The 16,267-nt window shown below is 41.5% G+C and overlaps 1 protein-coding gene across 2 annotated transcripts; it reads right to left on the bottom strand.

Annotated features, from left to right (window-relative positions):
• Window positions 1-215: 215 nt before the first annotated feature.
• On the bottom strand, window positions 216-9,355 carry LOC101171777 (hepatocyte nuclear factor 6). 2 transcript variants are annotated; one of them, XM_020711019.1, is made up of 3 exons: window positions 8,027-9,355; window positions 3,984-4,072; window positions 505-812 (listed from the first exon to the last, which is right to left on the bottom strand). In XM_020711019.1, exons 1-3 carry the CDS (start codon window positions 9,096-9,098, stop codon window positions 615-617), a joined length of 1,359 nt encoding a protein of 452 aa, XP_020566678.1. In that variant the 5' UTR covers window positions 9,099-9,355; the 3' UTR covers window positions 505-614. The 2 variants fall into 2 exon arrangements, with proteins under 2 accessions (XP_004079355.1, XP_020566678.1); XM_004079307.2 differs by lacking the exon at window positions 3,984-4,072 and having other exon boundaries at window positions 216-812.
• Between the last annotated feature and the right edge of the window lie 6,912 nt (window positions 9,356-16,267).

The raw sequence follows: 16,267 nt of genomic DNA, 5'->3' as shown, positions 1-16,267 counted from the left end.
CCACATAAATGTTGACCCTTCAATGCAAATAAATACCACAAACTAGAGTTTTTCTGGTTGACCAATACGCGCCTGCTGTCTGCTGAATGCAAACAAAGAGGCAAAGAGGCTGCGCGCGCTCTGCAGCTCGTTCCAAGGCTTTGACGCAGAGCCACGATGGTGGTTTCTCTTTGGTTTTCAGATCATTTGTTTTTGTTTGTTTTTTTGTTTGTTTGTTTGTTTGTTTGTTTGTTTTTGGGGGGGGGGGTTAAGCATCTACATCTTTGGTTATACGTCACTTCAAAGTGCAAGTGAGCCCACTTTGATTCGGATTAAAGGAAAACCATGATCTGATTATTCTGCACGTTCATGCAGGTAAACCAGGCAGGTGAGCTGCGTGACAGCAGTTGGAGCCGGGTTTTGTTTGCTTGCTTGTGTGTTTTCTTGTTCGTTTGTTTTAAATTCCTCTGTCCACAAATCCGTTCAACAACTCTGCTGCCTTCAGGCTTTGGAGAACGTGTTGGCAGAGGAGATACCGGGTTGGATCGGCGACGCGCTGCTGTTGCCGCTGGGTCCGTGGCCGTGCACTGCGTGCTCCTCTGTGTCCCAGCGGTCCGGACAGCGGCGGCGCGAGTTCATGAAGAAGTTGGAGACGGTGGAGAGCTCCAGGCCCAGCTGCTGGGAGATGGTGAGCTGCATCTCTTTGGAGGGGCGGCGGTTCTCTCTGAAGATGGCCACCAAGGTGCGGCGCTGCAGGTCGGTGAAGACCAGTCGCTGCTTCTTTGGGACCTGGCTGCGCTCTCGCCCCCGGTCCTCTTCCTTACGCTTACATGCTGGAGACACAACGGGAGAAGTCCCAATTATCATCTTTTTTTTAAAATAATTTTTTCAGCCAAAAACCAGCAGATATTGCATCAAATATTAGTAGTAATCATAAACTTTAATGTTATAACAATCATGCAAAAAACGAAATGCGCATGTTTTGCGTAAATAAAAATAAAACCGCGTGACCAGGCTAGGAGAACAAGTCATGTTTTTGAATGATTTTTTTTTTGTGGCCATTGTATATAAGTCCAATTCAACGCCTTCTTTTGTCATCTTTCAAACTAAAGTTTTGCTGTTTAAATAAAGTTTTCCTTTTTTTAAATCGTTTTGTACAAGGCTTATTTGCTTGAAAGATTTAAACCCCCTGATTCAAAACGCCTGAAGGCCCAACATTTGCACCAGATCTATTATTATAATGGATTTCATACAAGTTCTAAGTCTATTTTGATTTTCCAAAGAGTTTAAGACAAGCAGAAACAGATGCTTTTTGGAATAAACTCTCCCTGCCTTGTATAAACGACCTTTATGAATTTGGATTTTGCTGTCAGATTTCTCGTTTTTTTGTAAACAATGAAAAGAAACAAATTTTGCCACCACACCAAGACGTTAATAAACCCCTTATAAATAGACCCACGATGAAACGTTTTCTGTGTGTTTCTTGCTGAAAATGGACTGGAGTGCTGTGAAATGCTGACAAAGTTGGGGTCTGCGGTGGAGTGGCTGGATGCATCGTCAGGGCAGGCTTGACTCTGGCTGTGGAGACTGGAGGGAGTCTGTTCTGTTCTGCTGCCCTAAAAAGCTGCAATGATCGATTTTCCGCGGTTTTCTTCTGAACACGTGGTCCAGTAATCAGGGCTCCCTTCCCCACCCGATCGATCCCCATCGATCTGCCACAGCGAGGCGCGCGTGTACGTGGGTGCCAGTGTGTGCGTGGGTGGCGTGTGCGCACGTGCACCGACTCGAGCCGGGGAAGTATAACTCGTGAGCGCGCTTTGTGACAGACAGATGGGAAGAAATTGTTTATCTGTGGAGGAACAAAGGAGGTGAGATAGGAAAACCGTGGCAGTCATCCAGTGCGGAACAAATCTGCAATAAATATCTTTAAATATACATATAAATATATAAATGAATAAACCGAATAAGTTGCTGACTATAGCGGGAATTAAAACAAAGGATGAATGCGCACAGAGGAGGATGGTGGAAAAGGAAGGAGGAATTATCCGGCTGCAGAGTGGAGGTTGCATATGCAAATGATTGATGGCTTTACAGCAGGTTTAGACAACAGCAGTAAACAGATTTGACTGTGGGGTGGAGATCAATATGAACGTTCCCCGCGTGCACGCCAATGTGTGGCGACCTGTGGGTGTGCGCGCAGCTGAGCGACCATTGTTCATGTGTTGTTACTGCAACCGAAGCATAATAACAGCGATATTTCTCCTCTGCAGGACGAAGTTTGCGTCTGCGTGTGCAGGGGCCCTGCAGATCCATCACATCGTCCTTTCTCCACTGTTTCCCCCTTGTTGTTTTTGCTCAATTGTTTTAATTTGCCCTCAGATTGATAGTCCCCACATTGATTGATCTGCACTTCAGAACCATTTCATGGAACGTTTATTTAATCGGTTCAGGCCCAACTGCGCCAGAGTCTCCTCCAGGCTCTCTAAGTGCTGTTTCAAACCAAACTCAATATTCCCTAATGTAATGACTGAATGCTGGTGCTAATATAGTGATAATTTAATATGTAATGCCTGTTTTCCAACAGCTTGTGCTACTGGCCATTTTACAATGCCAACACTGCTCTGCTTCTCCCCTTTCAGACCAGAGAGGGGCCTGGAGTCAGCCGCCATCATAAGGCAGAGGAAACTGGGAGCTATAGTGCAAGGCCTGGACCCATTTACTACATATTTTAGATAATCAATAGGTCTATTTCAAACGAGACTCCTTTGGGCCCTAGAGCACACCCTGCTTGAGCAATAGATAGGACCACAGGGAGGATAGAGAGGGAGCTGTTCATTCAAGGGCCCTCTGTTAAAACAAACTGTTAAAAAGGTCATCCTAGCCGTATGGCACCTCACCAAATGAGCTTTCAGAAAAGACAAGCAAGTGGTTCTCTAGCATGTCTCTTTCATACTTCCTGATGTCAACAGCATCATTATGCAGCTGCTACTTAGTTTGTGCTGGCTTACTGGTAGTTGAGCATTAAGGACCTGGGGTTCTTCTAAGAGCTTTGTGGCTTTCTTTGAGTAGACGCTGTTTGCTTCTTAGTGTAACGATGCACTCTCATGGTAAAAGATCAGTATGAAAGTAAAAAAAAATTAAAGCAGAAACATTTCAAATAACATAGATGAAGAATGCACCTCTGAAAAATGTTAACTCCTTGATCTGATGCAAAGATGCAACAAATCCCGTTGGCTCCAAATTTACTTTCATTCTACTTGAAAGTAAAAACATAAAGGAATTTTTTATATCTGAAAATAAATTCAGGCATCAAGGAGTTAAAGAAAAAAATGTAAATTAATTTTTACATCAAATCATTTACATAATAATGGAACTATTTTCATTTCCAAGTGTTTGTGCAGTTGAGTGAAAAAAATGAGTTTATTTGAACGTTTTAAATGGAAACACGCCTGATTTCTTTGGTGTGTTTGGGCTTTTGGGGTAAAATAAAGTTTAAGGTTTTAAAAATTCCCAATGCATTTTAACTTTGAAAGTCCAGCTTTTAAAAATGTTAAGGGCAGATCAGAATAGGACAGATTGGTATGTTATAACTTTGTGATGCTCTTTTAGCTGTAGGAAAATTTGTTTTCATCAGCTAATGAAATTTAAAGTCTTATTTTTGGTAAGCTGTATATGAACAAAAATTGAAAAAAGTTATAAATTTTTTATTTAAAGGGTACATAGGGGGATTATCAATTGTCTCAGGCAAAGTTACACAGCAGCAGGAGAGCAGGTGCATGCAAGTTTGTTTACAAGACATTGATGTCATAAATATCCTCAATGCAACAAATTCAACTAATTAACTTTCTAATTAAGGGTCAATTAACGTTGTCAATTGTGACAGTTGGCTGTTTTTTTTCTCATATTTAAACGTCTACTTTTCCAGGTATGTGTGTGTGTGGGTGCAGATGTGCGTGTGTGCGTAAACAGATGGGCCATAAGGGCAGACGGTGAACTAACCGCACCGTGCTGCTGCTAGTCGACGCCTGGACGGAGGGATGAGATCGGGCTTTGTGTGCGGTGACGCGGGCCCTCTCCCGCCCTGGACGGACTACTGCAGGTGAGAAACAGTTTGGTGTCAATCACTCTCTGTCACACCTCGGAGATATTATTGATGGTATTGATCATGTTATAGGCTCATTGCCCTATCTCTCACCTGTAATAACAAGCAAACAGTGGCGCTGAAGCCAAATGGGTCCTTCATCCTTTAAATGCCCGAACTGGCTATTGTCGGCGTATTGGAACGATCTCTTTTATTTCTGTGTTTTGTTAAGTTGTTAAGAGGAGGGATCGGTCGCCGTCATATCTTTAACAGCCATAAACCGTGTTCTAATATATTTGAGCGTTTCAAGAGCCTCTCTATTTTTTTCTAACCAAACTCTTAAACTCCTAAATGAATAATAAATAAATAAAAATACATAAAAATGAGTGATTTATAAGCGGTGGTTTATGACCCGTGCAGCACAACAAAATAGCGAATAAACTCCAAAATTGCGTAAAAACGCGTTTTATATGTTAAAAAAAATGAAAATAGGTTTGTTTTTGTCCTATTCACGTCCCAAACCATTGTTTTGCATCTGAAGTTAACCAAAAACTTTTGTTGGCTTCCTTTTTATTTCTAACTGAGTGGAAATATTGATGTTTGTCTGAAATATTAAACTGATGTTGCGCATAAGGGCCGCGCCTATACCTCACAAAAACTTAAAATGTTTTTTATGCTATCCTTATTTATAAGTGAGACAAATTACCCATATGTAGCACATAACTGCGAATTCCACTCCAAAAAAGTGTTTCTTTAAGCTGGGACAGATAAATCCTGATGCGACCTAACTTTTTCTCTGATAAATTTCACAAAAACTTAAATGCCTTGAACAAATCAAACAAAACTTTATCTTTTATCTAACTGTTTAATTAAACAACTGGCTGTAGAAATGCAGGTGTTCATTAATACGTATACCGGTATTAAGGTTTGCCGTTTAAGAACAATTGGAGCTGTCCTTTCAGCACCACCAGGTGAGCGGACATGACAGAGAGAGATTGTTCGGCAAACAGGAAGATGTTCAATTGAATGTCTGAGGAAACTAAACAGAAACTTCTCAGTTTTGTTTGTTTTTTCAAAATTATTATGTTGATGTTCAAAATTACATCTTTATAAGCAGGAAAGCAGGTTTTCTGCGCCTTTTAAGCAATAGCAACTTGGTAATAAGGCAATACTGGTTTAGTCTCTGGTTTGTTCCATAAATGTGTGATTTCATCATGTACATGGATGTGGGGCTTAAGAATGTATGAAAATATTGTTTACATTGTCAAATAAAAAGGAGGTTCTTCTTTCCTAAAGCCCAAACATGTTTCACAGCACTGTCAATGGTGATTAAATATGTTAAATGTCTGTTCCATGGGAGATAGATGAGCAGAGCTGAGCTGAATTAGGGATGTTAGGCATTGGATCTGCCTTGGCGTTGCTGGCACAGAGTCAGAGGAGAAGAAAGGGGGAGGGAAGGGATAGAAAGAGGGAGAGAATATGAGAGAGCCGAAGAGAGCAGAAGAGAGGAAATCAATACCGATTCAGAGCGAGTCAGATAAGACTGAACAATGTATAGTGCAGACACACTCTATAACCCAGTCACACACATATGTGCATGTGGAGGCACTCACACAGACATGCACACTCCGTGTGTGTTGTGCTTCAGGCATCCGAAAAAGCATTACAAATGCCATAAAGCATACCAACCTTTAAAATCAAATGACATCACAACCTTGGATTGCGTTGAAGATTTGCTGACATGAGCAAAAAGCCCTCATTAGGTGTCAATAAGCAGCTGGGTGCTCTAGTATCCTTTGTTTTCTGTGGGAGTCTCTTTTCTTTCTTTTTTCTTTTTTTTTGAGTACACATCCACATTCCTGCTTTGATTTCACTGGAAACAGTGCAGCCGTTTCTGTTGTACCTCCTCAAGAATCCTTCTTTTGTGGCTTCCTAAATACTCCAGCAACAGAAGTCTATTACAAGAGCATTGGTATCAGGTTTGCACAATTGACATTTGAGTTTGTATGGGGTGTAAACAGCATTTTTCAAAACCACTAACACACCCTCTGCTGAGGCATTTAGGAAGGAAGACGAGAGTGTGGTCTTCAACTGTTAACCACAGATTTGACTTTGCTTACCTAAAAGATGCTGTTTCAAGTTCTCCTTCACTCTCACCTTCTTCCTTTCTCCTCGGCTCGCCTGAGTCTCCCTTATACTTATCAATTATTAAGGTTGGTATTGATCCTTTCACTGCCCTGCCTCTATCTGACTGTTCACACAAAGCTGAAACCTGCCAGCCCGCCCTCAATCAATGGCATCTCCTGACTCCTGCAGCTTCTCTTCCACATCTCAGCTTTGCTTTTCTCACTTTTGTGCGTAAACTAGGCTGAATGAAGTTTTGTAGATTCAAGTGCTACCTATTTGTATTCTTTTGAACACGCTGGCATTAATCTTTCATGGCTAAAGTTTGATGGACATGAAAAGATAGGCTGAACAGAGAGAGAAAGGAAAAACATCCTTTAACTCAATGACACAGCTCTTGCTCATCTTTCTCATCCTCTGTAGTCAGTGTGTTTGTCTTGTGTGGTGCTGAACTCTCGGAGTCTGCTTGCCTGTTGCCAGGTTAACTAGAGACAGATTTGTAATATTATTGTCATGAGCTGCAGAGAGCCAGTGAACTCCAGGGAGTGGGAGAGAAGGGGGTTGGGAAGGGGAAACGGCCTTATTGATCCTCCGTGTGCTAAGCTAGGCAAACACTGAAAGGACAGAGCAACACTATTAATGACACTCAAACCCCCACCCACTAATCCTCTATCTATCTATCTATCTATCTATCTATCTATCTATCTATCTATCTATCTATCTATCTATCTATCTATCTATCTATCTATCTATCTATCTATCTATCTATCTATCTATCTATCTATCTATCTATCTATCTATCTATCTATCTATCTATCTATCTATCTATCTATCTATCTATCTATCTATCTATCTATCTATCTATCTATCTATCTATCTATCTATCTATCTATCTATCTATCTATCTATCTATCTATCTATCTATCTATCTGTCTGTCTATCTATCTATCTATCGAAACCAAAAAAAAAACATTTTAGTACAAATTTCTAACACGTTGTATGTCTCTATCAATATTAAGGGCTGCCGCTGTTCAACTTCCAAAAGTCTACAGTATTCATAATTTCCTATTCATACTCCAGTATGTTTCTCCTCCCCACCCAGCTGCAATCAATATTTCATCAGAACACGTAGCGCAGCTCGAGTTTGCCTGAGGGTATTGGGGATATCTTCTGCAGGGGGCGACATTAGGTTTTTTTAAAAGCCACTACGTTCCTTTAAACTCCTAATGTGGAATTCTCTTTTTGTGTCTTGGAGCTTGAACGATCCCACCTGCGTGTGTTCTAAACTTAGAGCTTTTACTTCGGCACTAAATGAAAAACCGGAGAGACCCTGTGGTTATTACGTCTCTCAGCTCCACTATCGATTGGTGTGCCACATTTAAAAAGGAGAGTGGGAACTGGGGTATCGATTGGGCAGCCTGGGGTCACCCCCGCTTCTGGTTTTGCAACTGGTTGGCCTCGCCGCCGCCGCGTTGGACACAAAAACAGGCGTCCTGGGAGGACGCTTATTGGATGTTTATGGTGAATCAGCTGGGATTTGACGTGTCGATCACAAATGTAGACCACCAAATCCACTTTAAATGTCGGTGTTTGAAAGGGGAGTTGTTAATAAAGGTGTGTGTGTTAAAAAGTTTTAGTTTTTAGAGTTTATATCCACATGGGGACGTAAGTATTTTTCGCAGATGAGACCACAGGATGGTGTGAAAACGGAGCTGTCCGTGGTGCTGAAACTCTGAAGCCTTGTGCGTTTTCAGTGTTCGGTGCTGGAATGTGACGGCGGCTGATAAAGCGGAGGCCGATCAATGTGAGTGTGAAATGATTATACTCAAATGATTGTCTCACCGGCCAGTCGGAGAGCAGACATCCGCTGGAACTCGGGCTCCTGCAGCCACTTCCACATCCTCCTGAACGTCTCTCGACCTGACTTGAGCTTACTCCAGGGTTTGGGGTTCCGTAGCAGGTCTGAGAGCGTGCCCTGTGACCTGCTTAAGATCCGCTGGGCAAATATGGCCTGTGGGATAGAGTAACGTTTTAACTCAGCCGTTATCCTCTGAGCCACCTCCTTGGTGTTTATCTCCTCCGCTTGGATGTTTGACCCTGATACTCCCTGGCTTGCCCCGTGGCCGTGCCTCTCCCGGTCTCCCAGCATCACCGCACCGTTTGCCTGGGAGTGGAGGTGACTGTGCGGGTGATGGTGCATGCCGTTGAGGTTGGAAATCATGCCATGGCCGTGCCCCCCTAAACTCCTAGCTAGGTGCTCTTGGTCACTTCTGGACAGCATGGACGCGTGGGACTCGAACCCCGGCACCGGAGAGATCATTTTAGCGTCTGAGAGGTGCGCGCTGTGCCCGTAGGCGGACAGAGACTGCTGGGAGTTGTGCAGAGATCCAAGTCCACTGGACAGCGGAGACAGCGAGCCATGCCCCATCCCGGACATCTCCTTGGGGTAGTGACTGTACAAGTTGCTCATTGACGTAAGTCCGCGGTGGTCATCCCGCATCAGGGTGAAGCTACCACTGACGTTCCCGGCGGAGAGTCGTTGGTGCGCGGCAGCGTGGTGGTGAGAGTGAGGGTGGTGAAACTTATCCGCCACGGTGGATATCGGAGGTAGATGCTGCAGGGGGGTGAGGGTGGTGTACGTGTTACTAAGGCTCATCCCGGTCTCGCACATGCTGATGGAAGGATGGAGATGTCCGGACAACCCGGATGGGTCTGTCCGGTAATCTCCGCCGGACCCCTCAAGAAGGGAAGCCATGCCTGAGACCATCGCTGACCGCGCACTAGGAGCGTGCGAGACCAGATTTCTTGGTGTGGAGCTGGGGGATTGCGACGGGCGAGCGTGTGGAGAGCTCATGAGGTCTCCCGCCTGGGAATGCGCAGAGACGCTGTGCAGGTTCTCCATGGTGAGCTCCATACCCGAAAGAATATATGTTCCGTTCTCCAGCCCTCCCACCCGCTCCCCCTGTCCTTCCTTTTGCTGCTCTCTCACTCAGACACGCGCGCTTTTGCTTTCAACCTAACCACCCCGTAGTAAAACGACCAACCCGTTTGAATGCCAATCCATTGATTCAATATTTCCGATCAATCCGACGTGAAACCGAAGTTCTGTTGTTCCGATGGTTCAGAACCGATTGGCTCTGCCGTGGCGGCGCTGCGTACAGCGCTCCTGGGCTTTTCTCATCTGTGGTCCAACAGCGCTTCCACTCAGAGCAGGTTGATCCGCGTGTCAGAGAAAAGGGGGCGCGCCTCTGTATTTAAAATGTGGGGCGGGCACCAAGTGATGTTTGAACAGTCTTCTTCATTGGAATTTAAAATAAAAAAAATTGCATTTTTATCTTTTGACCTCGGAGTCAGACTGTAATTTTATGCATTTTTACGCACCTAGAGGATTTAAACACGCGTGCGGAATCCTTCCCTGCATGTACAGGTGTGATAAACCGATACGCGAATCCATCCTGAGATCTTTATTAAATACACCTCAAATTCTGTTTATATTTAGACACAAGAGTCCTTTATAGATAAACTTTTTTTCCCACGGACTGTATGGTTTTGCATTCATGCGCTTAGTGATAAACCTGATCGAAGTATTGATTGACAGAGATTAATGACATGGCGCTGGCCGGTTAGCAGGGTTGGGAGAGGGGGGAGAGGGGGCAGGAGGTCAAAAAGTTAGGCTCCTTACCCTGCAGCCTGCTGGTGTGGTTTGTAAGGTCACGAAATTCAGAACACCGTGATGTGTCAGGCAGGTGTGCGTGCGCACATCTCCAAATCTGGAGAATAAAACCACAACATTTAAAGAAATGTGTTTGAAGTTTTTGGTTTCTTTTCTCATTTAGCAACAACAAAATATTAAAAATGCTGATGATTAATAATAATAAAGATTTTACAAACAGATAATAATTGATATCTGATTTCCTATCAACTGTCACCTTAAATGGGCCCTTGGGTAGCTCCGGACCTGACAGGCCCCCAGCTCGGTGCCGTGATTGATGCCGGTGCCGCCCGCTTCATTCACCCACGGCCAATATGTAGATCCGGTCTGTTTTATCTTTGTGTCGTTCATATGTCCGAGTTTTTTTGCCATGTGTGTGTGTGTGTGTGTGTGAACTAAAGTTATAAAAATTAAGAAGTTTCAAAAGTATAACAGAAGCAAAAATAGTTTTGACGGTAATACACATTAAAATAATAGTTTCAAGATACACAATGACTGATTTTTCTTCATTTTTTATGTCTGCATTCCAGTAGCGCACAGAACTTAATACAAATATTGTCAATTTATATTTTTCCCCCAACGTTTCCGACACAAAAAAGTGCCAAAAATACACGTGAAAGCAAATGTGTTAGCTCGTTTAATTTTTTTCTGTTAACGATCCTGCATCATTTGGGTTATTAATTTTTTTAAACAATTATTTCAAATCACGGATGAAGGTTTTATTCTTTATAACATTATACTACTCATTTTTAAGACATGAATCGTTCTTAGACAATAGAAGAAGACGGACAGTAACACACGTTTCATCTCCTCTTCTGAACTGCAGGCCCATTTCATACAAACTAAACCAGACAAAGATCCTAAAAAGCTGGACTTTTTCCTTCGCCTTCACATTCTATAACCAAAATTTTGATCGCTGCGTAAAAACAACGAATTTAACAAAAAGGTTTTTGTTTAATGGCTACATCCGGATATCATAATGCTCCGAGCTGTTTACCCCAAAGTTGGGGTATTGATCTTGGCGTTCGATAGATTGATCATGGATTTGTTCAGCCGCACTGAATGCTGTTTCCTAAAGCGTTTGTGTGGAGAACGTTTCCACGGCTTTAACCTGCAGGCCAGCGCGCAAAAAGTCCGACTGCAAATATGTTGGAAAAAATAATATTAAGGTGATTTTCATTTTTTATGTTCTATGATTCAAAGATTCCGAAGACATTTGTTTCTTTTACAGTTTATAGTTTTGTTACACAAAGGCCTCATCTTTAGTGGAGGTCTGCAAAAATAAAAGACAAAACATTTTTAGGAATACCTTAAAAAGCAAATAAAGCAACTCGAAAAGAATTATTTTGACTTTTTAAATGAAAGACCAAAGAAGCCAATATTTCTTCCGCTGTTTTTATGTGACTTTTATTCTGAAACACCTGCGTGTCAACATTTGTCTTATTGCATTAGCAGGAAATTTTCAATGACAGTTTTTTAATAATCCTAACGGGATGTGTGCGCACGCATGCGTGAAATCCAAAATCTCGTAAATTTGACCCATTAATTTAGTCTAATTGACCGGAAGTTTGTTAAACATTTTTGTCGATGACCTGCATCCAATTCAGCTGATTTAAAATGTTGCATTTATTTTAACAATGTTTATTCATTTATTTTCTGACATTTTCTGAAGGAATTTTGATAAGATCTTAGCAGAGAAGCCACGTATTTCATCTATTTATTGCTCTTATATTTCATTTTTTTCTTGCAAAGGGTGAGTTTAAAAGAAGACAGCTGGCCTGCTCTGCCTGCATTATTAGGAGGTTATTGAAAACACAAAGCATTAGAAAACGACATTATTATGGGGATAAAATGTGGTTTAAATTATTGTTTTGTCTTTTGTTTGGAAGATTTTGAAAATAAAACACATTGTCATATTTTAGAGAAATTTTCAGCAAAAATCTAAATCCTCTAAATGACACACACACACACACACAACCACACACACACACATACACAAAGAGAATACACACTCATATTTTAAAAAGAAACCATGGGGAATTTGGAAATCAGCCTACTTGTGTAAATTCTGATGAGTTCTTTTTCTCAAAAGATTTTAATATGAGTCCTCTGTCACGTTGTGCTTTAATCTGAATTATGTAGCTCATTGAAAATTTGATTCCAGAGCATGAATGCAGAAACGATCAAATCCTGAGGCTTTTTTCTTGCAGCCTGGAACATATAGATTTAAATGTCACATCCAAGTTTTGAATTAAACGCTTGTGTGCTTCTAATGAGCGTGTTTCATAAAGCTTGTCTCACTTGCTTGGATGGGGAATTTAATAAAAATCATTTACTATGTGACAAAAATAATAATCTAAAAAAGCCAAATGTATATTTTCTTGACAGTGGAAACTTTAATCAAATCAAAACAACTTTATTTACTCTTTTTGTGCAATGCAGAGTCTTAAAGTGTTTGACAGCAGCCTATCTAAAAATAAATGAATGTGCACACACAGACAGCATGTAAATGTTAAACTAAGCATTCAAATATAGAAGGAAAGAACAGAAGTGAAGTTAGAATTTATCAGAAAAAGAAATAAATGTGATAAGTTGACAATTGCTTTAATTTTACATCCCACTTTGTAATTTCACATTTAGTGTTTTTTTTGTTTGTTTTGTTGTGTTTCTTAAAATCACAGTGTGTCATTTTTGTTGGTCACATCTCTTTATCAACAGAAAACATGACGGAGTATAACTTCTCCAGCATCCGCATCCTCTCAGAGACTGGTTGCTAAGTAACAGAAGAAGAGATGTATTGAGACAGAATAGTCAATCAATTCTCCTGTGAGGGGTGTGTATTAGTGTTTGTGCCCACACTTGGTCAAAGTAAAACAGACTATTGTCCTTACAAAAATTGGTTGAATTAAATGTTAGAAACTTTAACTTTTTTATTGAGTGGAGACAAAATTATCTTTAAAGGTTGTGATGTGATATGAATTATAAGTACATCATAATGTATTAGTCTGTCATGATTGAAACATCTTTTTCATCTGTTTGATATGATAATACATTATTATTTATGTTTTCATAATTTTTCTTCCCATTAAATTATTTAAACCTGAAATGAAGGTAAAAGCTTTCTCTAAAAGCAAAAGCATTGCATGCTTTAATTCATGATAGGCTTCATTTGCCTGTTTGGATTTTTCTTCTTTCACTAATATGAAGCAATAGAAAGAGATTTCCTGTCATAGAAATGAAGGAGATGTGGTGAACCGTTTCAACATGAAGTCTCCAATTTGTGGAGTTTAGACGATATGTGGAAATCTCTTTCTTTTGCCGCTGTAAAGCATTCATCTTGTGCTCCTTTGTTCAGCGTTTTTCAACCAGTGTGTCGCAGAAGACTAATGTCCCATAAAAGATCCTCAGCTGTGCTGTAGGAAATTATTTAATTTGACCTATTTGATAAAAAAAAAACATTTTTAGACCAAATTATTGTCACATTTACTAGGCCCGGGTTTCACACAGAGTAGAAATATGAAAGACCGTAAAATGTTTTTCCATCTTTTAATCCAAAAACCTGTGTTCAAGATTCAAGATCAACTATATTAATCCTCGAAGGAAAATTTGGTTGTAGTAGCAGTACCACTGAATAAGATAAGAGATAAAAATAAACACAAGACAAAAAATATCCAGGGAAGAAAAGAAAAAAAAGTAAACAGGCAGAAAATATAGTCGAAAACTCTAGAACTCTCAAAAATCTTGTGTACATCCAAGTCTGCCAGATGAATTGTGAAGTCTAATGGCTGATGGCAGGAATGACTTCCTGTATCGTTTTCTAGCACAGCGGGGGTGTATAAGTCTGCCGCTAAAGCTGCTTCTCAGTTTGTCCAACTCCCTGAAGAGAGGACGGGAGGGAATGTCCATGATGGTCCCCAGTTTAGCCGCCCAGTCTGTCCCCCACCACCTCTTCCAGAATGGCAAGCTCGGAGCCAATAACAGACCCTGCTTTTTTTTTGAGTTTATTCAGTCTGTTGGCGTCCTTTGCTTTGATGCCAGCACCCCAGCACACTGCAGCAAAGAAGATGGTGATGATGATGCTCGCCATGACAGACTGGTAGAACATGTGGAGCATCCTGCTGCAGACATTGAAGGACTGTTTGGATTGTTTACTACGATATAGTTTTGGTAGAATGACAGTAGTTCATTAGAAATTTGCCTCCGAGTTGTGGGTGGAACTGTTGGCAAAGAGTAAGCCCGCCCTTACTTTGCATCATCCATTTGTTTACACTTTCTTAGCTAGCTTACAGCCCCTCACAACCCCAACCTCTGCGGTGAAACAAAAATGGCAATGTAGTAGCTTTCCAGCCGTATAGATTAGAGCCAGGTGCCAGCTTGGATGAGGAAAATGAAGACGTATAAGGATCTAGTTGTCTAAAATTGGAAGCATCAGACTGCAGTGGAGCCGGAGCCAATGGCCAGTATTTGTCTGCTCTTGATTTCCAATACTTTCAATAAAAAATACTCAGAAACGCAGTTCTAATGTTGACATTTTTTAATATATACGACTTCCATCATAAGAAAATGCCACAAGATCATGTTAAAAACAAAAACCACAATTTTCATTGGAGTGGGTCTTTAAAAATTACTGTTGTTGAGTTTCTTTTACTGTACATTTTTGGTTTGTGGTGTGCCTCGTGAATTTATTTGTTATTTATTTACCCCTACTTCTCCTGGACGTCCTCCTCAGAGGCAAGGGGGTCAGCCCCTGCGTTGCTCTCTCCTGGGCCAACCGTGGGCTGGGTGGGTGCCTCCCATGGAGCGTGGGGCGGGTCTCCCTTGGGGGCCCCTGGCTTGTGACTGGGGTTGGGGTGGGGGGATGCTCAGAACTCCTGGGTGGTGGTGGGCTGCTCATCTGGGCCCGGGGGGCTTTCCTGGGGCGGGGCCCAGCATAGGGCCCTCCTGGCGTGGCGGGGGGGGCTGCTCTTCTGGTTGGGCTGGAGCTTGTACTCTCTGTCCCCCTATGCCTCCCTGCTCTCTAGCGTTGGAGGCCCCTGTGGCGGTCATGCTGTCCCTGGCCTGAGTGGCGGATGTGATTGCCCGGCAGGCAGTTGTTCTCTATCTGCTACCGTTCGGGTGTTGGCGTGGTCCTGGCTGCTGCTGCTGTTGCGGGGGGGGGGGGGGGGGGGGGGGTCTTGGTGTGGGAAGGGGGGGGTCTTGGTGTGGGAAGGACTTGGCACTCTCCCTCCTTCTTTTTACATTCCATCATCTACGTAAGAAGAACATAAAGACCCACTCGAGCGCAGGTGCTGTCTCACCTTTGCAAAAATAGTTTGCGTGAGTGAATGAAATGTTTCACAGGTTAGTCTGAATGCATAAGTATGCGTGTGTGAACGTTAGTTGTTTTATGTTTACTGTACCTGTTTGTATATGAATATTATTGGAGCCAAAAGGTTTGTTTGTAACATTTGAGTGTGTGTGTGTGGACAGGCCCCACCCCTTTGTTATACATCTAAACCTGATCACATTGATTATAAACTTCCAGCAAATTGTTGCTTTATGTTGCACTACGATTTTATTTCCCCCCTTCTATAATCCCTCCCCTACACCTTCCCTACACCTAACATCCCTCCCTCTTCTTCCCTACTTTTCTTTTCTGTCATGTCCAACGAAAAACTGTTATAAATATAATTAATATGAATAAAGTTTAGTATGAATTACAAAAGGGGTTCATTTAAATATACACCTAGTGTGTCAAATGTTTCATAACCCCTATTGTAACAGTAAAATACTGTATGTCCAACACAAGAGGCTTTCAGCTCTCATCTGTTTGCTCATCTGTTGGACAGGACAAGTTAAAAAAAGAAAAAATAAGGATCTAGTTGTCTTAAAGTGGAAGCATCAGATTGCAATGGAGCTTGTGCCAATGGCCAGTTTTTGTCTGCTATTGATTTACAACAACTTCAATAAAGAAGTACTCAGAAACGAAGTTGTAATATTAACATTTTTTAATATATATGTCCTCCATTATCAGAAAATGCCACAAGATCTTGTTATAAACTTTAAAAAAAAACAAGATTTTCATTGGAGTGGGTCATTAAGAATGACTGTTGTTGAGTTTCTTTTACTGTACATTTTTGGTTAGTGGTGTGCCTCGTGAATTTACTTATTATTAATTTACCTTGGATCAAAAAGGGTTGAAAAAAACTGCCATAGTCCACCAAATGTAATCTTGATGCAAGTGATCAGGATTTTACCTGCATAAATAAAAAATTAGAAAACAATTTTTTTTTTAAAGAAGGTCGACAAAAAGAAGGCTTGACTTTAGGGTGGAAAACAGGGTTTTAAGCTTTAGTTTATTCCTTATTTGGTAGACATGACATAAAAACACA

Source organism: Oryzias latipes, chromosome 17, assembly GCF_002234675.1.
Source record: "Oryzias latipes chromosome 17, ASM223467v1".
Lineage (NCBI taxonomy): Eukaryota > Metazoa > Chordata > Actinopteri > Beloniformes > Adrianichthyidae > Oryzias > Oryzias latipes.
Note: the sequence above shows the minus strand (reverse complement) of the source record. Positions and strands in the feature narration are given on the sequence as shown.

Coding starts and splice junctions, on each gene's coding strand:
- LOC101171777 (XM_004079307.2), bottom strand. CDS start 9,098: ATGGAGCTCACCATGGAGAACCTGCACAGCGTCTCTGCGCATTCCCAG. Junction 813..8,026: donor GTCTGCTCTCCGACTGGCCG/GTGAGACAATCA, acceptor TTGTGTCTCCAG/CATGTAAGCGTAAGGAAGAG.